General features: G+C 38.9%; 1 protein-coding gene and 1 pseudogene across 1 annotated transcript in view; one reads left to right on the forward strand and one right to left on the reverse strand.

Annotated features, from left to right (window-relative positions):
- The window catches only part of LOC102810528, a 373,438-nt gene extending 353,660 nt beyond the window's left edge, over positions 1 to 19,778 (reverse strand). The window contains exons 1-2 of the mRNA XM_006871864.1: positions 19,182 to 19,778; positions 18,064 to 18,235 (exon numbers count right to left, since the gene is read on the reverse strand). Coding sequence (XP_006871926.1) covers positions 18,064 to 18,235; positions 19,182 to 19,778 — 769 coding nt within the window. The remainder of the gene's footprint in view (positions 1 to 18,063; positions 18,236 to 19,181) is intronic.
- On the forward strand, positions 6,231 to 6,964 carry LOC102840763 (annotated as a pseudogene).
- Positions 19,779 to 26,300: the final 6,522 nt, after the last annotated feature.

Consider the following 26,300-nt stretch of genomic DNA (forward strand, 5'->3'; position numbering starts at 1 on the left):
GAGGAAGACTCATTAACAACCTGCGATATGCAGATGATACAACCTTGCTTGCTGAAAGTGAAGAGGACTTGAAACATTACTATATTCAGAACCAACTCAACGGTACTTAACAACAATCCTCTAATTTGCTGATTCTGCCTTCTGCCTGATTAAATCTGTTGGTGTAAGGCCTTCTATTGTGTTTCTTGTTTCACTTATTGTCACTTTCAGTTACAACATCACTTTTTAAAATATTCTCATTTTATTCTTGCATTGTTTTCCTTATTTCTTTCAGCTGTTTGTCTATGTTTCCCCTTAACCTTTTATATACTTTTAACATAGCTATATGAGGGGTCTTCAAAAGGTTCATGGAAAACTTCCATTACCTTTTAATTCCATTTTTCCATTAACATTTGAAACCCCCTCATATTATACTCTATCAGTCTTTTCATTATTTGGTCATCCCTAGAAATGCTTTCACTCCCCTCAACAGTTTCACTTGGATGGACATTATTTCTTTGTTCTTTATGTGTCTTGTGATTTTTTTGTTGTTGTTGTTGGGATTTTCAAGAATGTTAATTCTCAGTTTTCCCCAGTTTTAAATGTTTTTATCTGTACTATTTCCTGGCTTATTTAGGATTCAAAAGTTCCAGATTTCAATATCTCCCAAACACACCACAGAACATGCCATGGTACTAGTCAGCATCACCACTCAGTCATGATATTTTACACTAATCAATCTGTCCAATGGGGGACGGAAGGGGCAGTCCTCTCTCTCTGGTTATTCCTCCAGTCTCTATTTCTACAAGCACAGTTGAAACACCTACTCCCAGTGAGCCCCCTTGTTTTTTTGCCTGAAGCTTCCATCCCTGCTTTGTGGGCTGCTTATATCTGAGCTGGTATTCATGGGAAGTACAGAAAAATGTCCTCTTCTTTAGGAGAAGAGACTGGCACTCCCCAGAATGACCTCCTGAAAGAAAATATGTCTAGTTGGCTTCAGAGCCCCAACAGCCCTGCAGCTGGGGTAGGGGTGGGATGTCCACTTAGGTGACCCTCCTTCTAGCTCCTCTGTAGAAAACCTTCTGTGGGAGTTTTGTCGAGCATCCAACAGTTACTGAGTAAGAAAAGGGTTGCCATTGTATGAACAAACACCTGGGTGTTTGTGGTTCTCGGAGCCCACCCCATAGTGTGCTGACTATGGCTGTAGTGTCCACTCATGATGCCTGCTTCCTGTCACACAGAAGTCTCGGTCATCATTCTTCACCATTGGACAGGACAGTAGACAGACTCAAACTGTCCTCCAGGGAGGTCTGTCCTATTGGTTTCAGAGGCCTGAGCTATTCAGTGAAGAGGAAGACAGGTAGAGTGTTGACTACGAAAGCAGATTCCACTGCAGGGGTCTTTGAAGCAGTTTGCAACAATCTGAAAATCAACAATAAACAAATGTTGCTATCAGAGTCCCCTGGTAGATTGTTGTCTGTGAGTGACACCTCCACTTGCACACAGCAGCCGTCAGCTGTCCTCAACTCCAATGGGCAGTAGCAGCAGACTAACTCTAGGGAGATTTGTCCTGTTGGTTCCAGAGGCCGGAGCTATACAGTGCACAGGGAGGTAGGTGAAGCGCTAACAATGTGAGAAGACTCCATTGCAGGGGCTTCTGTAGTACAGGTTGGTTGCAGCTGACAGTGTCTGGGCAAGGGAGGGATTGTCATATTCCAAACAGACTCCTAGGGATGTCTGCCTTGCTACTATGAGAACCCCCCTGGAGTATGTTCGCTTAGAATGTAACTTTCACTCAAGATGACTGCTTCCTAGCACACAACAGCTTCAATCAGCTGTCTTCTATACTGATCAAAAGAGGAATCTTACAAACCCAAACTGACTCCCTAAGAAGTATGTACTCTTGATTTCAGAAGCCTGAGCTATGCCATGTGATATGGGGTGTACTGTTGTTACTGTTGTTTGTTTAGGCATCCAACTCTCCAGCTGAGAACTCTTAGGCATAATTTAGCACAGCTGCCATCTGGTGGCCAGAAATAATAATTGCACTATTGCAGCTTGAGATTTCAGAACCTAACCACAGGTTCCAAACACAAGCTGGAATCCCAGGCTCTTCAAGCACCTAATCTCTAAAGAAAACTCAGGTCTGTATAACGTTCTTAAATTTCCTCAAAAGTTTCATTTACTTTACTCAATTTCACTGTTATGAGTTTGTTGTTGCTCCTGAATGTAAACCTTGTAGGGAAAATGTTTGAAAGAATCATTTTGAGAGATATTGTTGAATGATAATTGGAATATCACTTCATAAAATGCTATATACCTTAGTTCTATCCCTCAGCATCTTTGTAGATACTATGTATATAGAACAAAGTTAATATTAGGTAATGAAAATAAATGCTTTCAAAATTCATTTATTAGGTGCTCACTATGGAGTCTTGGTGTGGTGCTCTGGGTTAATGTGCTGGGTTAACTAACTTCAAAGTCAGTTTGAGCCAAAAGTTCAAGCTCACCAACTGCTCCTAGGAAACCCTATACAGCATCGCTATAGGTTGGTACTGATTAGGCACTTAACAACATGTCCCAACTGATGGTGTCCTGGTGTGCTACTGTAGGAGAAGCACTGAAATGCTAACCACAAAAATTTCATCATTTAAACCCACCAGCTGCTCCTTAGAAACCCTCTCCAGGGCCACTGTGAGTTGGAAATGACTTGATGGCACTTAACAACAAAGCAATGTTGCAAGTAATAGGCTAGCTCTGGGATATAAAAATGAGCAAACATGGTCTTAGCCCTCAGAATTCAATGCAATATGAACATGTTCATTTTAAATAAAAAGTACTTTCAACCATCAGGCCTTACTAAATCATAACTGTCTCTGTAGCTCCTTTTTTCCAAAATACATGTTTAAGTAATGTAATTGCCAAAACTCTTATGAGTCATGCCATATTTTTCTTTAAAATTTCTTGTGACTTTTCCCAGTCTCCTTGGTACATCTTCATCAATTTATCCTCAAATTCCTTTTCCCATTCAAAAGATAAAACTCAAAATAAGTATTGCTCTTTCCAAATTAAAGAGAAAAATAATTTACTTTTATCTTTGCTCTGGGGAATGGGAGTGCTAAATTACTAGGTGCTGTATAGTAAATCCTGGTGTGACACAATAGGATAAGTACTAGACTGTTAACTGCAAGGTCAGCAGTTCAAACCCACTAACCACTCCTTGGAAACCCTATAGAGGGTTGCTGTAATTCAGAACCAGCTCAACAGCTTACAACAAATCATGTGAAAAGCATGATAAAGATGTGCTTAAAAGATCATTTCTTTTCAAACACAAAGGACTGAACTCAAATCCTGATTTGATATTTAACGTGCTAAAAGTACATTAGGAACCCTGATGTGGCACTATAAAATCAGCACTGGACTGCAAACCATGCGGTCAGCAGTTCAAACCCACCATCTGCTCCTCAGAAACCCTATACAGGGGTGCTATGAATCGGAACCAACTCAACAGCACTTAATAACAACAACAAAGGTGCAGTACCTTCCTGCTCCTAAATTTTCTCATCTATAAAAGGGTAATAATAAAAGTCAAACTCAGCATCTTTATGGGGAAAAAAAGGGTTAAATATAGCAAATGTATAAGTTTATTAGAGCCCTGGACATGCAATAAGCACAAGAATAATGTTTAGTCTTCTCCCCTTCCATTTATTTCTCCACAATCTGTATGTCTGTTTCCAACCACTGATCCTTCAAATTTATGCACCAACCACTAAAGTCAATGAAGATGAAATTCAATGATTCTACCAACTTTCTCCCACCACTCGTCAGTTTGTCATACTGTGGTCGCTTGTATGTTGGTGTGATTCTGGAAGCTATGCCACGGGTATTTTAAATATCAGAAGTGTCCACTCATGGTGGACAGGTTTCAGATAAGCTTTCAGAGGAAAACAGACTAGGAAAGGAGAGACTTACTACTTCTGAATATTTAGTCACTGAAAACCTTATGAATTGCAGTGGAACACTGTCAGATATACTGCCAGAAGATGAGCCCCTCAGGTTGGAAGGCACTCAAAATACAACTGGAGAAGAACTGCTTCCTCAAAGTAGAGTTGACCATGATGACATGAATGAAGTAAAGCCCTCAGGACCTTCATTTGCTGATGAGGCACAACTCAAAATGAAGAGAAACAGCTGTAAACATCCATTAATAACCAGAACATGGAATGTATGAAGTATGACTAGGAAAATTGATATCCTAAGCATTAGTGACCTGAAGTAGACTGGTATTGGCCATTTTGAATCTAACAACTACATGGTTTACTATGCCAGGAATGACAAATAGAAGAGGAATGGTGATTGTCAAAATGAACATATCAAGATCAGTAATGAAGTACAACACTGTCTGTGATAGGATAATATCCATACGCCTACAAGGAAGACCAGTTAATACCACTATTACTGAAATTTACACACCAACCACTAAAGCCAGTGAGGATGAAATCGAAGAATTCTACCAACTTCTTCTGTCTGCTGTTGATCAAACATGCAATCAAGATGTATTGATAATTACTGTTGACTGGAATGCAAAGATTGAAAATAAAGGGGAAGGATCAGTGGTTGGAAAATATAGCCTTGATGATAGAAATTATGCTGGAGATTGCATGGTAGAATTTTGCAAGACCAATGATTTGCTCATTACAAACACCATTTTTAAACAACATAAAAAGATGACTGGCTATACACATGGGCATCATCAGATGCAATACACAGAAACTAAATTGACTATATCTGTCGAAAGAAACAGTGGAACAGTTCCATATCATCAGCCAAAACCAGGCCAGGGGCAGACTGTGGAACATCAATTGCTCATATGCAAATTCAGGCAGAGGCTGAAGAAAATGAAAACAAGTCCACAAGAGCCAAAATACGAACTTGAATGTATCCCACCTGAATTTAGAAATCATCTGAAGAACAGATTTGATGCAATAGACACTAAAGACTGAAGACAAGAAGAGTTGCAGGATGACATCATGAACATAATACAGGAAGAAAGCAAAAGGTCATTAAGAAGACAAGAAACAAGGAAAAGACCAAAATAGATGTCAGAAGAAACTCTGAAACTTGCTCTCTAGCATAGAGATGCTAATGCAAATGGAAGAAGTGAGGAGGTACAAGAGCTGAAAGAAAATCCAAAGGTCAACTCAAGAAGACAAAGTCAAACCAGGCAGTGTTTTGTTCTGTTGTGTTGGGGACCAAAACACTTACAGGCCTCACTAAGCTTTAAGGCTGGGTCTAACCAGACAGTGTCTGCTTATCAACACAGCAGGGAAGGTAGCTTTCCCAAGGTCGCTTGATTTACAGAGCTTTCCCAAGGTCGCCTGATTCACAGTAAAGGACAGACTTGTAACTATGCAAAACAGCAATGACTTGCAGAACCACCCGATATATACTCTTAGATTGGAAATAAACTTTGTCACTAGCAATCAGCTGTGTCCCTTGCCTGTTCGTTAATCCTCACTTCTCCTTCGGGAAACCTGCGCAGTGGTCTGAGCAGGCCTCGGACCCTGATATGTTGTGCATAGGGTCGCTATGAGTCAGCACTAACTCGATGGCACCTAACAACAGCAAACCAATTTTTTCAGTCTGAAATGGGCAAATGTGAAATCAAGATGCATTCATGGTTACTGGTGACTGAAATGCAAAAGTTGGAAACAAAGAGGAAGGATCGGTGGTTGGGAAACAGGGCCTTGGTGATAGAAATGATGCTGAAGACCAGTTACTTATACATTACAAATACCTTTACAACATAAATGGTGACTGTACACATGGATCACCACTTAATCTGTCAGTCTGTTGCACTGTGGTGGCTTGTGTGTTGCTGTGATTCTAGAAGCTGTGCCATGGGTATTTTGAATGACAGAAGGGTCAACCATGGTAGACAGGTATCAGATTTACTCCTGGATGGAGACAGACTAGGAAGAAAGAGAAACGGACTACTTGCAAATATTTAGTCACTGAAAATCTTATGAATAGCAGTGGAACACTGTCAGCACCAGATTATTGAAACATGATGACCCAAGCCATGGTATTTTCAATAACCTCATTTGCATGCAAAAGTTAGACAGTGATTAAGGAAGACTGTAGAAGAATAGATACATTTGAGTTATGTTGTTGGACAAGAATATTAAAAGTACCATGGACTGGAAAGCGAAAGCCCAGGTGGAGACCAAAGACCGTACAACTGTAGGAACATGGCTAAGCCTTGTGGGGTGCACCTGAGCGGGGAGGCCTATAAACAGGTGGATGTCTTCAGGCAAAATCTCTTCCAGGAGGCTGAGGAATTCCTCTTCACATTCTTGCCACAGATCATATACCTGAACCAGCTTTTGAAAGAGGACTCCTTCAATGTAGCTGACCTGACGTCCCTCCGGGCCCCACTGGATATCCCTATCCCAGACCCCCCACCCAAGGATGATGAGATGGAAACAGATAAGCATGAGAAGAAGCCCCTAAATGTGGCTTTCTCCCTGGAAATGAGAAGGTGCTGGCCCTGCTTGCCCTAGTTAAACCAGAAGTCTGGACTCTAAAAGAGAAATGAATTCTGGTAATCACATGGATCCAGCATCTGATTCCCAAGATTGAGGATGGAAATGATTTTGGGGTGGCAATCCAGGAGAAAATGCTGGAGAGAATGAATGCAGTCAAGACCAAAGTGGAAGCCTTCCAGACAACTATTTCCAAGTACTTCTCAGAACGCGGTGACGCAGTGGCCAAGGCCTCCAAGGAGACCCATGTGATGGATTACCGGGCCCTGGTGCATGAGCTAGATGAGGCGGCCTGTAGGGATCTTAGGGCCATAGTGCTGGACCTGAGTACCTTCTATGCTGAACTTTATCATATCATCAGCAGCAACCTGGAGAAAACTGTCAATCCAAAGGGTGAAGTCATCTATGTACTGAACCCAGGACTAGAAGGGAATAAATGACCTGCACTCAGTGAAAAAAAAAAAGTACCATGGACTGCCAAAAGAACCAACAGATCTGTGTTGGAAGAAGTACAGCCAGAGTGCTACTTGGAAGCCAGCATAGCCAGGCTTTGTCTCTCATACTTCAGCCATATTATCAAGAGGGAACAATCACTGGAGAAGGATATCATGTTTTGTAAAGTGGAGGATTAGAGAAAAAGACCAATCACTGAAGAAGGATATGTTTGGTAAAGTGGAGGAAAACCCCCCAAAGAGCTGGATTTGGCACAGTGGTGGCAGCAATGGGCTTAGGCCTAGCAATAATTGTGAGGTTGGCCCAGGATCAGGCAGTGTTTCATTCTGTTGTGCATATATAAGGTCACTATAAGTCGGTACCATCAAGGTGGCACGTAACTACTAACTACTTGTTTCACTACTATTTATCACTGTTCATTACAGAAACTTACATGGCACTGTAACTTGCATATTTCTATTTACTAAAGAAATTTACTATGGAAATTAGTATGGAGAACAGTGCACCACTACAGTGTCGCTATGAGTCCAAACTGACTCAACTGCAATTAACAACAACAAATATAGAGGTTGTCTTCAGCTGGTAAAGTAAATTACAGTTCGTAATCTTGTGGGTTTATGACGCATACTGAACTGAAACCAAAGATGTTTAGTTCCTAAATGCCAAATTTATATTATTTTGGCATGTGTAACTCCAAGAACATTAACCATTGTACTTTGAGTCAGTTCCATACAAAACTTAGATTTCAAAGTTGTACAAGACTTGTTCCTATTCTATCACAAAGTAGAAGGATCCCTAAAAGGTTGCCTGGTTGAGTCTCAAGTAAAATACCACAAGTATCAAAGCAGTGGATTTATTTCTCATAGTTCATACTCTAATCAAGTTTATTTTTTCCTCTAGAAAGCAACATGTTTTTATTTATATCTAATTAAATGTTTTATTAATGCAGGTGAAGGCAGGAAAAACAATCTGTCAAGTTCTTCACAACCATTCTTCTTCCAATTTTAGAAGAACTTTAGAAGTCACCTTTCTCTTTTCTTTTCCAGGTTAAATAATATGAGCTCCACTCAGTTTTCTTCAAAGGCCTAGCTTAAATTTTTCCACTATTTTTTTTCATGACTTCTTTTGATTATTGACATTTTGTTAATATCTAAAAATATAATAATTTCTAGGAAATAACAAGAGATTTAGCTTAGTAGTAGAGATGTTTTAGCTAATCATGCAAAAATGGTAATCCCCTGTCCCAGAGAAATGCTTGCAAGTTTATTAGAGAGATATTCTGAGGGAACTGGGATTCATACATCTGGCAAAAAACAAAAAAAGCAAACAAAAATTTGAGGTTGTTGTAGATTACAATTGTTCTTTTAAAAATCAAATCAGTAGTTAATAAATTAAGTATTTAGAGGCTATGTATATGCCATTTATTCATCAGTACATTCAATATACATCTTTTCACTGAGCTAGCAACATAAAAAAGTAAAGAAAAAGATATACTTTGTCCTTAATGGTATTTATGGTCCCCTAGGAGAAAAAATACAGACACATGAAATTACACAATTTCAGAAAGCAACTGCATAGAAACAATCCAAAGTAACAGAATAGAAACTAAGTCTATAATTGCTGAGAAAACAAATAGAGAACTAACAAATGTCAAAATGGATTATCTAAGGACAAGATTTTTAGGATAGGCTCATTTTGAAGAAGCAGAAGGAAATGTTTAGCCTGTAACCTATACCATGTGCATGTATAGGGTACAAAAAAAAAAAAAAAAGGTTTTGATGGAGGACTGTACAGATATATCAGTTATAAGTCTTGTCACTACTGATTCAAAAATGTATTAAATTTAATTAGTTTTTATCTTCCCAAGTGAAGATATTTTATCCTTAAAAATATGAAGTATTACTAATGTATTTCTGTTGCTGATATTTAAAGATGTCTCAACTTTACAAACATCTAATAGATAGATTTGACCAAGCATTCCAAAAAGAAATGATATTTCATATGTTCTATTATTTCTTGGTTCATGTTTGTTTGTGAGCTCTGGAATCTGTTGTTCAATACGTTGTTATTCTCATCAACTGTTTTAAAATTTTCATTTGCCTGATTGCTGAAATTTTGAGAATATAAACTCATTTCACCCAAAACTAACAATGATTTGTCCAAGAGATTCATTTTCTTTACATATGATTGAAATTTCTTTACATTACTTTTTTCCTCTAAGTCCGAGAAGTTAATGAGTTTTAATTCTCTTCTTTTATCCATCATATAATATGTGTTATTGAAAGAAAGCCAATCAAATTCCTTATCAATGACATTGACATTATCTATAAATATATTTCTCCTACTTCTTTTATTGTTCAAGTCTTTGATCATGTTTTTGCTTGACTGTAGTAAATATGGATGTATCTTCATCCATAATTGGAAACTCAGGAAATTCTCAATATCAGACTCTTTGCAATATGCAAATCCTCGGTCTCTTTCATTTATAGGGTCGATCATAACAGTTAGTATTGGGCAATGTTGGCCACAAAAAGCATAGATTTTATCCAAAGAGTCTCCTTCCTGAAGAGTACCATGAGTCATATTATTGTCAGGAAATGGCTCATTTTTAATATTATCATCAGATGCAGGATGGACTTTGTTACCAGCAGACTTAAAGGCATGAGTGACGACGGTTGTACATCTTCCCGATGGACAATTACCCTTCTCCTCTGCATGATAATTTGGTATTCTTTCTATGGTGCATATTTTATTTTGAACTTCTGGTAAATCCTCAAGAAAAGGTTCAGAGTCACTACCATGAGGCAAATTAAAATAGTAACATTTCAATTCAAGGGGCTGAGTAAATTCCTCCAGTTCAGAAGAGGATAATTCAGCCATAGTTGGGTCTGGGGTCAGATTTCCAAAATGTGAATATGGTACTTCATTCCTCTTGTTATCAAGTAACGTATCCACTGATGTGGTGTCTGCATTGCCACACATGCAAGGATTTTCAGGGGATGATCCCCTTAGCAAATGATCTTCTTTCAGGAACCACTTGCCTTTATCAATCAACACTCCTTCCTCTATGTCCCTGAGGACTCTGTTATGATAATTCTGTTTTATGCTATGTTCTTTAGTATCTGCCCCATTAAAATTGACCTTTACACCATTAAAGTCACATTTTTCTTCCATTTCTTCCTGCAATTCTTGCAACACAGGTGAACTACCAGATATCTGTTCAAAGCCATGGAATGACTGGCGCTCAGAACCATAACGGCTTACTTTTCCAGCACACTGAAATTCCATAGATTTGTCAGGACAAACTTGAGATCTTTGTGCAGATTTCCAAAAAAGAGATGGTTTAATAATTTCTGATTTACCATAAAGTTTTTCTATTCTCCTTTTAACAAACCCTATGTTGTACTCTTTTTCCTGGGTATTATCTTCACCACTGTCATTAGAAATACCATTGGATGTTTTATATGGCTGTACACTCTCACTGTCTTGCCTATAGTTGAACAAATCAGAAGATATTGGACTTTTAAAGCATTTTTTTAAATCAAGAGAGGACTCTGAATAACTTCTAACTTCCATGCTTTTAACCATTGTTTTTATTCTCATTTTACTTTTTCCTTCATTGATTTCTTTTTCAATACTATGCTTAGAATCATCACAAAAAACTAAAGATGGTGGTGTTAACAGATTTCTACCAATTGTCTCACAAATTATATCACACTTTCTTTCTCCTTCTATAATGATTCTTCCAGGGACCTCTACGAGTTGCAAATTTTTACTAGCCTCTATTTCTTTAGGGGCTGATTCTTCAGCACCTTGCTCTCCATTTACCTTTGTATTAAAGATATCAGTGTCCTGGTTTTCTAATTCTTCAGAAGACTCCAGTTCTGAAATGTTTCTTTCATCTGATGTCATACTGTTAGTTATTGAGACTGTTTCTTCAGTCCTTGAGTCTTCCTTATCAAAGGATGTACATACACTTTTATCCTGATTTTCATCCTTTAATGAACGATTCTGAAATTGAACTAGAGAATTATGATTCTGTTTCATACCAATTTCAGATTCTATTGCATTTAGGAAAAGGTCACAATAGCTTAAATTACTCATATCTTGGTTTGGCACCAATGTATTCAAGCTATTTTTATACACAGGGTCTGCCAACATATTGAAATCTTTTTGAACTTCATCAACTCTTTCTAAATCTCCAATTAAATCCAAGTTATCAGTCTGTGCATTTTCCTTGTAATTTAAAAAGTCATTGCTACTGCAGATTTTGATGGGAACATGGGCCTCATCACTTGGGCAAGCTGCCTCATGGATACTGTTCTCCTTTTGAACACAAGACATAGCATCATTAAGTGAACATACCTCTCTTGGAAAACAAACGTTATTCTTGGAGGTCTGATCCACAGCACAACCGTTACTATGGAAAAAAGTATCACTGGGGTTACGGGTATCTTCTGGAAGATAAATCTTACTCACAGTGCACATATCAAATGAAGAACAAGTCACTTCTGAAACACAGTCTTCAGGAACACTGGCCAAAAAGACGTCCTGTGATTTTTCATTGACAATGTACTTAGGAACATTCTGATATTCAGATGTGAAACAATTTGCCGAAAGGTCTATTGGAACCATGTCTTTTTCCTTTTCAGTGAGTCTAAAGCAATCAGTGGTTGACTCCACTAAATTGACAATAGCAGCCTTCAAGTCATCAGCTTCCTCAGTGATGTCAATGTGCTTTAGAACCTCCAACAATGCAAGTATTTCTGAAGATCTGCTGGTACTCTTGTAAGCATCACCTTGACAGAAGCTACTCATAATTCCCTTTAGGTTTATTACCAGAAGCCAAGCTAGAAGGAGATTAGTAGATAAGTTACATATTTCAGGAGAAGGGAAAGAAACATTTGAAAGTGAGCCTGCCATTGGAACAACTCCCTTCTGAGTCTTTTGAATACTAGGAACTGAATCTTGCAGCTGGTGAAGCAACGGGACTGGTATGAGGTCTTTTTTAGCATCATCTCTAACGGGATCTACTTGAACAGCAACCTCTATGCTTTGTTCTATTGTAGCCAGGGTTATTTCTTGAGAAGCAAGGTTTACCTCTTGCCCTGCCTTTTCAGCAGATGACTGAGTTTCAGTATTATGATCATCAGTGCCATCGGTAGCTGACTGAGATAAAGTAGAAGATTCATTCTGGGAAACCAAGAAAGCACCATTCACATATCCAACTTGGTTCTCACAGAAGTCTTTGGTAAATTGTTCACCACTATCTTTGGCAATAAGAGACTTACCTACCTTTTTAGCCACATTACCACCTGTCAAATCAGCATTTTCACCCATGTGCTTATTACTACTCATAACAAAAGTATTTCTTTTTCTTGAACTTGTTTGGAGATTTCCTAGAAAACCACTGTTGTTACAACTTACCACCTTCCTGTCATTTTTACATATTGGAAATGATTTTCTAATTTGTAAAGTTGGAAATGGATTTATGTTCTGCAACCATCTTTGTATGTAATTTTGAATTGAATGATGGGCAATTTCTTCTGATAAATCAGTTTTTTTCAAAGAAGCTAAGGAATTTGTCCTTGGTGTAGTAGGCTGTTTACTTACTATAGTGCCTGGTTTCAACTTTGCTCGTCTTTTCTGTGTTTTCAAATATATGCGTGAATTATTCACTTTTGAAATTAAACTCTTCTTTGTCATTCCTGACAAGTAGCCAGATGCCACTTCTGCTTGAGGTTGTAGACGACAAAAAGTTCTGGGTGGTTGCTCAAGGAAGTTAAAGACGTGAAATAAACTTTGACTTTCAAAAGCATTTTTGCAATATTTCAATTCACTCTGAGGATGTACTTTATCTCCTTGACCAATTTCCCTTTTTGTAGGTCCTCCTAAGCTCACTTTCTTTAGTGGTCTGGATTTTGCTTTAGGTGAAAATTCTTGAACCTTATGATGTTGAGTAGTACTTAATTTATTTCTATGGAAATTCTTGGAAATCATGGAATTTAGATTACTTTTGGAACAGAACACATTCGATTCAATCACCAGATTTTTTGCCTGCAGGTCTTCTTCACAAAGAACTCCTTCTTTAAGGAGACTGTTGGAATCTTGTAGTATGGTTTCCTGTGCAACTTTATCTGCTGTGTTCATTCTCTCCTTCTTACTGGAGAACCCTTTGGTTACACTCTCCCCATCCTGATGTCTTGCATTTGTCACTTGCTGCTGAGATTTCTTTCTTTTACTTGCAATAGATGATGAAATTAACTTTTCATTTTCTGGAAGTTTTATTAAACCACACTGAGCAAATTCATTAATTAGTTTCTCAATTCTTGTGGTAACCATTGATGAGCCTACTGAAGCTGGGGCCTCAGAAATGGTTTTATCAGTACCAGAGTTGTTTCCTGAAGGGTGAGTTGTATCTGCTGAGATAGGACTAAACCTATCACTGGGGTTATCAAAAGGTCTGAAGGTCTTGATACCAGTTTGGTTGCCTGATATTACACTATCAACTTTATCTTCCTCCACAATTGAGTTCTCTGAAATAGTCTGTGGCAAGCTACTATGAGCTATGTCTAACATCCTCTGACTTGTTGTTTCTATAACACCAGTACTTACACCACTTGACTTGAGCAATCTGCTTTCCTTTTTTCTTTCTAAAGATGATTCCATCTGCTCCTCATTACGGATCTGAACACGTACTGGTTTGTTAGATAATGATGACATTTTACTGCTAGAATGTGTGAACATATGATATTCAGATTTGTTTTCCTCATCTTTCAGTTCTTCACTATAGGAAAACTGTCTAATCATTTTCTCTTGAATTTCTGTTTCAGATAGTAAGGTCACACTCCCTATTACAGACTTCTTTTGTCTTACTCTCTTTGGTCCAGGAGTAGGAGGTCTATAAAAATGGTTCTTTTCTTGATCCCGAGTTCCCTGAATGGCATCTGTATCCCTAGCAGCACTCTTCCAACTAGCAGAACTGCACGCTTCAACCCTTTGATCTATCAGTTGAGTGTTTATCTCCAGTTGAGTGTTTATCTCCTCTACCAAACTGTTTGCTTGATTATTGCTTTTCACCATAGGTAAGATTTCTGCAGACAATGAACATGCCGCAAGCTTTAAACTGGATGACTGATCATCTGTTCTGCCTGAAAAACTGCTTACCTCACACTTTTCTTCATTATTAGAAAGATCAGCTCTGCTGACAGTGGTTGTCCATTTTATGGTTTCTTCCTCTTTTATCTTAAATCGAACTTTCATCTCAACTGTCATAGTGCCATCTCGATTAAAGATAACTGATTTTTCAATATCATCTTCAGAAGGATATGTCAGTAAATTCTGAGAATCATGTTTTTCTAAAGCCAAGAAATTCTCAGGAGCATAAGAACAGTCTGAGTCACAAACATTATTATTTTGCATTTTGTGAGAAGAAACAGAATAAATCTGGGACCTTGGGCCTGAAGGTACATGTGTGCTCACTTTCAAGATTTTAGGAGTAAAAAATGTCCCATGTCAAAATCCAATGCAGAAAGTAGAGGAGTTATAAATATCCAGTGGAAAAAAATGCAGCAAAGAAAAACAAAGAAAGAAAAGTCAATATGAAAAAAACCATTAATTTCATAGTAAGCATTTATTAATATCATTCATACCCCTATGTAGTCATTGATTATTTGAGAAACTCACTGTACTGTTTAGTACATATCTAAACATTACTCTAAAAATAAGACCTTATGTTATTTCAATAAGGAGCTTCCCAAAAATTTAAGTTCAACAAAGTAATTTTAATAAGGAATGTATAAAGTAGGAGTTCCTAAGGATTCTAATGAAAAATGTTCTGTGGCTGTTTATTAAAAATGAGATTGCAGTCTAACCAAGTACTTACCAATTCAAACAAAGCAAGTAGCAATTTGTAGTATTAATTTTCTATCTGTATCTATCTAAGGAAGACGCTCTGGCAGCATAGTGGTTATGAATCGGGCTGCAAACAGCAAGGTCAGCAGTTTGACACTACCAGCTGTTCTGTGGGAGAAAGATGAGGCTTTCTGCTCCCATGAAGATTTACAACCTCGGAAACCCTGTACAAGGTCACTGAGTCAGAACTGACTCCAAGGCACATTACCATCACCATATATCAAAGGAAGACATCTATAGCTTTACGAAAGTTGAAACATGTTTAGTATTTAAAGGGCTAGATTAATGAAGTAGTAATTATTAATTGCATATTTGTTTGGATAATCAGGCACTTGATTTAAGATACCAAAAACCAAACCCAAACCCACTGTCGCCGAGTCAATTCTGACTCATAGCGATTCTGTATAGGGTTTCTGAGGCTACAAATCTTTATGCCAACAGAAAGCCTCATCTTTCTCCCAAGGAGCAGCTGATGGGCTTGAACTGCCAATCCTGCAGTTAATAGTCCTGTGCTTTTCCTACAGTACCACCAGGATTCCTAAGAGCAAAGTTAGACACAGCCCCAAACATCTAGTTATCTTTTCATGTGTGTCTTTATAAAGTTAACCTTGGTACTCATGCTTATTAAGGACAGCTAAATTTCTATTTGTAGTCTGTGTAAATTTTTACATGCTTGCCATCAGGTACCTTTAAGATTTTAGAGTATAAGCCTAGAAACATTTCTCTTCTTAATTTGAATATACTTTTACCAAACTGGCAAATAAAAGTTCTCTGTTTTTAGGAAGACTAAATCCGCCAAAAAGCATACTCAGTGATTTATATCAGACAAAAAAAAACATCATTTTAGGAAAATAACCAAAGTGAAATATTACCAGTAGATATACTATTAAGCCCTGAACCACTAACTACAAGGTAGTGATTTAAACCTACCAGACACTCCACCGAAACCCTATACAGAGTAGCTATGGTTTGGAACTGACTTGCCAATACTTAGCAACAACATACATCCATGATATAACAAAATAACAATGAGAAATAATAATGAGTTTCCCCCATCTTAGTAATAAATTGTTTAAGATTAAAACGACTTGAAATGCTGTATCATTCCATTTCTAAATAGAATAAAAATTAAGTATAACTCGCAATCAAATCCCTGGTATGGTGATGGACTGCAAGGTCAGTGTGAACCACAAAGTCGGTAGTTCAAACCCACCAGTCACTCCTTGGAAACCCTATACAGGGTCACTATGAGTTGGAACTGACTCGAAGGCACTTAACAACAACAACAAAAATAGCAATCAGTATTTTAGCACTTAACAAAACAATAATTGTAGTTAATGCAGTATGATCTACAAGCTTGGACCAGAAGAGGCCCTCCTCCTTCTGCAAACCAATAGAGGTCCCAATGAGCAGCATCCTAAGGAATTATCAAGCTATTTTATGGTTAGCCAGTCAACCTATATTATGACTGGCTATATGATCTTTTATAAATAAACAAACAAAAGGAAATCTAAGGGGATACTGGGATAATTGCAGAAAGTAGTGCTTATTTGTAGTTATCCACTAGTGTAGTGGTTATAAATTGGGCTGCGAGCCTCAAGGTCAGCAGTTTGAAACTACCAGCTGTTCCTCGTTGAAAGATGAGGCTTTCTGCTCCCATAAAGATTTATAGCCTCAGAAACCCTGAGGGTCGCTATGAGTCGGAACCGACTCCACGCCACATCACCACCACCACCAATGCCATCAAGTCTATTCCAGTTCATAGCATAGGACAGACTAGAGCTGCTCATAAAGGTTTCTAAGATGGTAAATCTTTACGGGAGCACACAGCCTCATCTTTCTCCCACAGAGCATCTGATGAGTTTGAACTGTTCTCCCAATTTTTAACCCATTGCCTCACCAGGGCTCCTGATATCTATAGTTAGAGATTTGAAAAAAGTAAAATGGCTCAGTTAATCTGCTGACTTTAGCTATGAATGCTGCATGCTACTGTTTAGAGAAATCTCTGCATTTACCAGAGACGCCATTTAATGGATTCCAGAGATTTCTCCAAAACAAGAAATATTGGCATACTGATTTTTTAACTAGGTGTTATATGCAAAAAATCCTAGTCTGGCACAAATGGTTTTTCCTCTAATCTAAAGGTCACAATCACACTGTGAAAAAAAAGTCTGGATATCTACTTTTGTAAAGATCATAACCAAGATAATCCTCTAACAGAGGCTTACCTTGAATTGAAAGCTACTCCATGACAATGGATTTGTTTTGTCTTGTTTTTATGTGCAAAAGCCATACTCATCAACTGTGTATCCCTGTAAGATAAGCACTGGGCTACTAACCACAAGGCTACTACCAGCCACTCCTTAGAAATTATGTAAAGAGTCGCTATGAGTAAGAACCAACTCAAGGGCACTGAACAATAACATCCATTTGAATAAATAATTCACTGTCTAATCTGCTGCACAAGACCTTTTTAAAATGTTGAAGAGCAAAGATGTCAGCTTGAGGACTAAGGTGCACCTGACCCAAGCCATGGTATTTTCAATAACCTCATATACATGTGAAAGCTGGACAGTGAATAAGGAAGACCATAGAAGAATTGATGTCTTTGAGTTATGGTGTTGGAGGAGATTATTGAAAGTGCCATGGGCTGCCAAAAGAACCAACAGATCTGTGTTGGAAGAAGTGCAGCCAGAGTGCTCCTTGGAGGCCAGGATGACCAAACTTCGTCTCTCATACTTCGGACATATTGTCAGGAAGGATCAGTCGCTGGAGAAAGATAACATGTTTGGTAAGGTGGAGGGTCAGAGAAAAAGAGGAAGACCCCAATAAGACAGATTGGCCAAGTAGCAGCATCGATTGGCTCAAGCGTGGCAACAGTACTGAGGTTGGCCCAGGATCGGGCAGTGTTTCGTTCTGCTGTGCATAAGGTACCGACTCGATGGCACCTAACAACAACAACAATCTAGGAAAATCTAAAATATAATAAAATTGGATCATCTGACTTCACCAATTTTATTTGAGAATGTTTTTAAAATCTAATATTTTCTCTTCTAGTTGAAGGAAAGTGGTCATTTAAACATAGATTTTTTTGTTGCTTTTCAGGTTTGAAAAAAAAAAAAACAAAAAAGGTCAGGGCTAAAAATAAGGACTATATAATTAAGTGACTTACTCCTTCTGCTTTCTGACCTAGCATTTCCTCTGGGGTACACATGGTGAGCCATCCCTGGTAACCTAGCAGGAAACAAGTACTTCTGGATGTCATAATTTCCTGGTTTAAATGGCTCCCTTCCTGCCACCACAATGGTTCCAGAGGCCAGGATCAGGGACTGGAGGCTGGGAACCTACAAAAAAGCAGAGTTCAGGTGGTCACTTGAGGAACATAAAGTGTCCTTCTTTCCATATGATAATTTAATAGTTTTAACAATCAATTTAGCAACTTACTAGGCTTGAAGGAGCTAATCACCAAGTATTTGTTAGTTGAACATACCAGACAAGGGAGGCAATGTCTTTGTGTGGTACTGGACAGGGAGATTGACTTATTTTATAGAAGTTAAAAAAAAATTAAAAAAAACCAACAAATCCTTGCCACCAAGTTGATTCCTGAGACCCTAGTAGAAATGCCCTAGGAGTCTTCCAAGAAAGTAAATCTTTACTGTATGTAGCTGACTACTAGCCCATCTTTGACCCATTCAACTGCTGGTGGGTTCAAACTACCACCTTTTTGGTAAGCAACTACTACGCCACTAGGGTTCCTTTACAGAATAACTAAAAAAATCTTTTAAAAAAAATTGTGCAAGACGGCTTCAGAGTCTCCAGCTGCGTGTAACTGTCTCCTGTGAACAGTCTCTCTCTGCAGGTGAAGTTTCCCTACCCTCCTGCAGTACCCCAGACCAAGGCTTTCTCCTTCTAGGTGAGTACCAACCTTGGCTTGTCCTTTTAGAGAAATACCTTGAGACTGGATTCTGTGTCAACATCTCATAACTTGACAGAAAGGTAAGAATCTGGGAGAAAGAAGTGATCATCATGCGCATACCTCCAGTCCACCAAACAAGGAAGCCAGATGGAGGGAGAGGCCTGGAGGCCCATAGCCCTACTTCCTTTCCTTGAAAGGGACACCTTCTACCATCTCCTACCCCTACCCCCACCCCAACGTGAAACTTTCTTCCCAAAGATATCCACCCTCCCCCCACAATGCATACGGCGAGGGAATGCCATGGAGCTGAAAGACTACGGAATAGAGCAAAAGGACGGACAGACTCCGGCTTGAAGAGCCTCGGGAACACACACCTTTCTTCCATCTGTCGTGTATAGCTTCATCACGGGGCACCGCAGGACCTCGGTGAGGTACTGCAGAAAGGCCTGGAAACTCTGCGTGACTCTCCGGCTTACCACCACGGCACGCCCCGTGCTTGGGTCACCATTTCGGAAGACCACGAGCCTCCGAGGCAGTGCAGGAGGAGAGGCTCGACGGAGGGCAGGTGGGTAGATAGCCCGGCTGCTTTGCCAGGGCCGTGGCCGCCGGCGAGCACGCTCCAGGTCCACCGGCTGCACTCTCTGTCCGTGCGAGCACAGGTACGACTGGCCGTCCTGCAGCTCCTCCAGGCACGTGATGCTGTGCATGCCTCCAGGGGTGCTGATGTTTCTCACCCCGAAGGGCAGGGGAACCTTCCAGGACAAGTTATCCAGTAAAGCATCGAAAGTCTTGAAGGAGCGAGGATTCAACACCACCTGGACGCCACCGAATTGGGGGTCTCCGCTCTTATAGAAACTGATCCGTTTGGCAACAATAGGATGAGTGACGCTCAAATGGCGAGGGTAGGAAACTCGACCTTCAGAAGGAGTTGGATGAATCCTAGAGAAACTAGTGGAAGGGGTTTCGCTCATTTTGATAAAACCTACAGAGAGAAAAAAATTGTTAGTCATCAGAATGGCAGCATCATAGAGAATACCTGATAATGCTGGTGACTGGTGGTGGTTGTGTGCCATGGAGTCCGTTCATAGCGACCCTGTACAGGGTTTCCGAGGCTGTAAATCTTTACGGGAACAGAACACCTCATCTTTCTCCCGAGGAAGGACTGCTGGTTTCAAACTGCTGACAACGGGATTAGAAACCCAACTCTATATAACTACTAAAATGAATGCTAATTATAATTGACATCCAGGTTATTTCTAGGATTTTTTTCATACATTCATTTACACCTGATAATTTTTACAAATAATTTTAAGATTCCTACAACAAAATGATGTAAGGAGAAGAGTTAAATAGGTATAGTTATCATTCAAAAGAAGTCCTGGTGTGGTGCTGCAGGATAATGCCCTAGACCACAAGGTCGGTTTGAACTGCAGTCAGAAGTTCAAACCTCACTAGTCACTCCTGGAAACCCTATACAGGGTCCCTGTAAGTCGGAACCAACTTGACATATATAACAACAACAACAATCATTTAAAGTGAAAACAATTTAAATTCATTTATAAGAGCTATTGTTATTAAGTGTCCCGTCCTGCGAGTTCTGACTCATAGGGACCCTATATAGGGTTTCCCAGAAGAGGCTGGTGGTTTTGATCCTCCAACCTTGCAGTTCAACCTTGCGGTCCAGTGCTTATCCTATAGCACCACACCAGGACTCCAATAAGAGCTAGGTTAATAAATTAATGATTTATACACCCATGCAATGGAAAGATATGCAAGTTTTAAATATGGTTTATAAATCTAATTTATGGACATAGAAAGATGGTTATGATATATTGTTAAATGAAAAAAGCAGTTTATAAAACATCTTATTTATTTATATACTCATATTTATTATACAGTGAGAGAAAGATGAGGCTTTCAGCTCCTGCAAAGATTAAGTCTCGGAAATCCTATACAGGGTCCCTATGAGTTGGAACCAACTCAATGGGACTTAACAATAATTTATTATACAATAGAGAAAAGTCTGAAAGTATGAGAAAGTTCTACTAGTAGTTATCGCTGGATGGCAGAGCTATAGACAAGATTTGTGTTTTTTTAAATGACTGCTATATTTTGTAGTTTAAAAAAAATTAACAGGAATTATTGCACAATTTAAAAATAACAAGAGCATAAATCACACACTATTCAGTGATAAAATTTGTAGTTTTGCAGTCAATTTAGTTCTTCATGTAAATAAAATGAGGAAAAAGAAGAAAATAGGGAAAATTTATGAAGTTCTAATCATCTCTTGTTGCTGTTAAGAGCCGTCAAGTCAGTTCCAACCCATGGCAACCCTGTATAGGGTTTCCGAGGAGCAACTGGTGAACTTGAACCATCAAGCTTGCCGTTCAAATCGGCTTTGCAGTCCAGAGCATTAACCCACAGCACCATACCAGGACGCTTAGATGGAATTCAAGGAGTTCATATGAAGGAACTTTTTTCTTAAAGTTAAATTCAGGAAGAATGCTATATAGCCCCTTGGAGGCAGGTAGGGTGGGGTTGAGGGTATATGTTTAGGTAGTGTAAAAAAAATTTTCCATGAAGAATTGTAGAAAATGAAAAAAAAAAAAAAATCTGATATACCATTTACCATGGGAGATAGATGAGGCTTTCTGCTCCGGTAAAGATTTACAGCCTCGGAAACTCTACACAGGGTCACTTTGAGTCAGAACCGTCTCAATGGCACACCACCACCACTGATGAAGTCAGAGTTTGTAACTGAAGAGGGAACTGTTTTGGGAAGGGTTGTTGAAGTTCTGGGTTTGTTTTTTTATTACAGCATTGTGTGGCTATTTTATATTGTTTTAAGCCAATTTAATTACTGGTTTCTTTGGACAGAGGAAGAATAATACTCTACTGCTTTGAAACAAGGGTACAGTCTGAAAACAAATTGAACAGAGTAAAGAAATGTAATCGGTATTGGGGATGAAAGAGGCATGTTAGTCCATATAAGTCAGCCAAAAAGCTGACCCAAAACACTTACTTAAATATCTGGAAGCTGTTATCTAAGCTCTTTTATATATTTCCAATGTATTTTGCAAATTTATTTATTTATCTGTAACCTATGAAGATGTATGAAAAGATTAATCCAGAATTTAGATGTGTTTCCCCACTATCCTTCTCAGAGGTTTAGAGTAATTATGTACTTAAGACAAAGGAGACGGCTCTAGTAGGTTTAGCCATCAGGAGCTGGGGAATCCAGCTTTGCAGTGGAGTCAGCAAAATTGCAGCTTCGTCTCATCCCCTCCATTCACTGTGCTCCGACCTTGGACACACTGCTTAATCTTAGTGCCCTCTCCAGCTACAAGAAGGATGAGCTCCTTCAGCATTTAATGAAAAGACTTCAGAACACTTTGCTTCCATTGACTTTTTTAGCTTAATTTACTTACATATATACTTTAAAATGGAGTCCTGGTGTGGCGCTGTGGGTTAATGCGCCAGACTGCAAAGCCATTTTAACTGCAAGGCCGGCAGTTCAAGCTCACCAGCTGCTCCTTGGAAACCCTATACTATGTGTCGGAATCGACTCAACAGCACTTAACAACAGCAACAAATACTTGAAAATGTTTTACGTGAATGATATTTGACATGTTTTCCACCTAATTTTGCAAAATAATATTTAGCTATATTTAAGTACCTGGATTTCATGATTTGGAGAGTTTTTGAACTGGTGACTATTTTGGGGACACGTGTGAGCTAGAGATTTTGTCTTTCGGGATATGGGGGCTGAAATCAGAGAATGGAGAACTCATTGAAAGTCAAGGCTAATTGGAGGGAATGGGTGGTCTCTATTGTTCCTACCTTACTGATGCCTAGCTCACAGCACTGGCTTCAAGGCAGCATATGAAGGGCAGAAGCAGTGGAGAAACATTTGTAGAGAGAGAACCTGTCAGGATGGTTGTCAGGCACCATGATGTGGTGGTGGTGTTGGTGGTATGCCACCAAGTCAGTTCTGACTCATAGTGATCCTGTAAAGGGTTTCTTAGGCTGTAAATCTTTACAGGAGCAGAAAACCTCATTGTTCTCCCATGGAGCAGCTGGTAGATCAAAATACTGACCTTGCCACTGGCCACGCAACTCATAACCCACCACTCTACCAGGATGCCTTCCCTGATGAGAAGGCTGTAGCAAAAGTTCATATCCTCATTGTAAGTAAGAGCTCTGGAAAAACCCAGAAGTCACCTGGTGAGGTTTTAGAGAAAATGCTGTGATTCTGAGCACAGGCAGGTAAGGCTTAAGACCCAAGGTAAGCTTGTGTACCTAACATTATGACAAAGAGTAGCTTGTTGCTGTTGTTAAGTGCCTTCAACTCAGTTCCAACTCATAGTGAGGTTTCCAAGGAGCGGCTAGTGAGCTTGAACCACCAACCATATGCGGTTCAAACTGACCTTGCAATCCAGCACATTAACTCACAGCACCACATCAGGACAACAGAACAGAAGAGTATCTATTGAATAAAAGGATCTCTGTTTATACAGAGCACAATGTCATCATTGGTGAAGAAAGTACAAGTCACATTCCCTTTGAAAGAGATAGGTCAGCTTTCACCCTGATATAACCATGTGCACCTCCTTGAGAGTCCATGGAAAAGCAGAGTACTTTAAAGCACAGTTGAGAAAAAGCCACGTTACCATGAGAGTATCAAGGAGAGGGCAGTAGTGGTAAGAACTGATGGTTTCAAAATTCCCCACATGCTAGAAGCTAACATGCTAGAGGCCAGAAGAGACTGAGATGAAGAAGGCAGCTAGTTCAGCCTTCAGCTGGGACACACGAGCAAAGCCAGCAATGTGGTCAATACATCTTAATATTAGAGTGTCCCATCTGTGAAACAGAACCACCCTCTCCTGTAACTTTTAGTACCGGTCTCAGTTCTACACCTTTCTTAATAAGCCTTTAGAACTAATCAGATCTGGATGGAAAGTTGATATTGTAAACAATAAGGCTTACTCCATGCCCTCAGTAGTTGAATAATGCAGTAATGTACTTAGGGGCTACACAGGAAACAAACAAACTAAAACAGCTTAAAATAGATGAATTATTCTCATAAATTATTCTTAAACTAGATGAAACACGTAACAAGAGGAAACAATAGACTCTTAAGACCTCCACTTTCTCCCTTGGAGGTAGTAAGCTCTTTGCTTCCAGATAAATTTATATTAAAATTTGAGTTGATGATTTGACCACTTACTACTAATATCTTTCCCCACATTTTTGCAGTTCTTAATTGCCTGAAGTTAGACCATAGAGCTATCATGAATACTTTTATTAAGGTGAAGCAGATTTTTCAATACCCATTTGTTCATTATAATCTAATAGTTCAACCATAATTAGAGTTATCTGTGCCATCATTAGTGTGGCTGTGTGAAGTAAGCACTGGACTGCTAACCATCTAACTAGCAGTTGCATTTAAGTCTGTGCTGCTCAGAGCTAGTTCAAGAGAAATTTCTGTCATTTTCCCATCACTCAACAACACAGATCCACAAGATACATTCATCATTACACCAATTATATTTTCTACCTAATTCTCTATCATGTAGTTGTCAATGCAAACAATTTGCACTTGACTGCTAACCTAAAGGTTGATTGTACTAACCTACCCAGCAGTACTGTGGAAGAAAAAATCTGCTTCAATTAAGGCTGTCAAGTGCCATGAAGTTGGTTCCAACCCATAGCGACCCTATATAGGGTTTCTGAGGCAACCTTGGTGAACTTGAACTTCTGACCTTTTGGATCAAACCAACTTTGTAGTTCAGCACATTAATCCACAGTGCCACACCAGGAAAAATCCTATGGAGAAGTTCTGCTCTGTAACAGACAGGTCGCATGAGTCTGAATCGACAGAAGAGCAATTAATAACAATAACAAGAAGCAGGAATTCAGGCAATTTAGAAGGAATAAAGTAGAAAACAAAACAAAAAAAGAACACTGATAAATTTAGAATGTTGCTTCTTTTGGCAATTCAAAGATTTGATATTATAAGAAAAATTTGTTAATTTAACAGATTAGCATAACTCTTTGAGATGGGATTGTTGTTGTTAAGTGCTGTTAAGTGCCCACTCATAGCAACCCTGTATAGGATTTCCAAGGAGCAGCTGGTGGGTTTAAATGCCAACCTTATGGTTCACAGTCCAGTGCTGATCTGACAACGCCACACCAGGAGTCTGAGATGGGATTTGGGGTGTGGAAACTCAGGAAGGAAATGCACAAATTATTAATTGTGGTAGTCACAGCATTGCTAATTACAAGCAGCTTCCTTCTCCTTTAATGTATTGGACAGATTTTTATAATGAGGATATTTGTTGTTGTTGTTGTTAAATGCCAGCGAGTCGGTTCTGACCCATAGCAACCCTGCATAGGGTTTCCAAGGAGCAGCTGGTGAGCTTGAACTGCTGACCTTGCAATTCAAACTGACTTTGCAGTCCAGCGCATTAACCCACAGCACCAGTACCTTCTTAATCAGGAAAAAGTAAATTTTACTCATATTTTAATAAACCAGGTTTACTTAATTTCCTAATACTATATAGTCTTTTCTCCTTTTTTAATATCAGTATATCATGAAGGTTGCTGGCATATTGGAATAAAAAACCATAACTTTACCATATCCATTCTTTTTTGAATTGTTAATGGTAGAACACAAATATATAATCTAGATGGAAAATAAAATGCAGCTAGCTAAATATGGTTTTTTTTCATAAGAAAGATGTCAAATAGTCTTACTTACCAGAACTTGAAACTTCCCATAGAAAGAAAAGAAAAAGATGGTTTCAGGTGTTAGAATATTTCACATAAATATCACAGACATGTATGTAACCTACTCATTTCATGCAAAGCAATGAATGTCTTTGGATTTGTTCCTAGTGAACCCACCCAGAGATTAACTAGAGCCAATTAATTTAATCTAACGTGATGCTAATCACTAGACAGAATTCACCTTAAGGGGACCACAGCCAGAAACAAACCAATTTGTAGCATACTCTGTGTTTCAGAAATCATCCTAATTGGAGTTTCTCTTCTATCCTCTAGCTTGCCTGGTGCCATACTCCAGAGAAAATGCTTTGCCAATTCACAAGTATTCCTCAATGAGACAACCTCAAATCCTAATGTATTTATGTTAAAGAGAAAAGCTGTTATGTTGGTAAAAGTGAGGTAGTTGACATTTTTTATTCTTTGGTAAGTATTTGTTCACTGTTGTTTTTTTAGGTGCTATCAAGTGAGCTCCAATACACAGCAACCCTATGTCCAACAGAAAGAAACACTGGCCAGTTCTGTGTCATCCTCACAATTGTTATATTTGTAGCCAACCCATCACATCAAGAGTCTTTCTCTTTTTCCACTGAGTCTCTACTTTGCCAAGCATGATGTCCTTTTCCACGGACTGGACCCTCCTGATAGCATGTTGTCATTAAAAACAGAAAAGAACCTAAATCTCTCTCTCTCTCGTTTTAAAATAATTT

This window comes from Chrysochloris asiatica, unplaced genomic scaffold, assembly GCF_000296735.1.
Source record: "Chrysochloris asiatica unplaced genomic scaffold, ChrAsi1.0 scaffold00176, whole genome shotgun sequence".
NCBI classification, from domain to species: Eukaryota; Metazoa; Chordata; class Mammalia; order Afrosoricida; family Chrysochloridae; genus Chrysochloris; species Chrysochloris asiatica.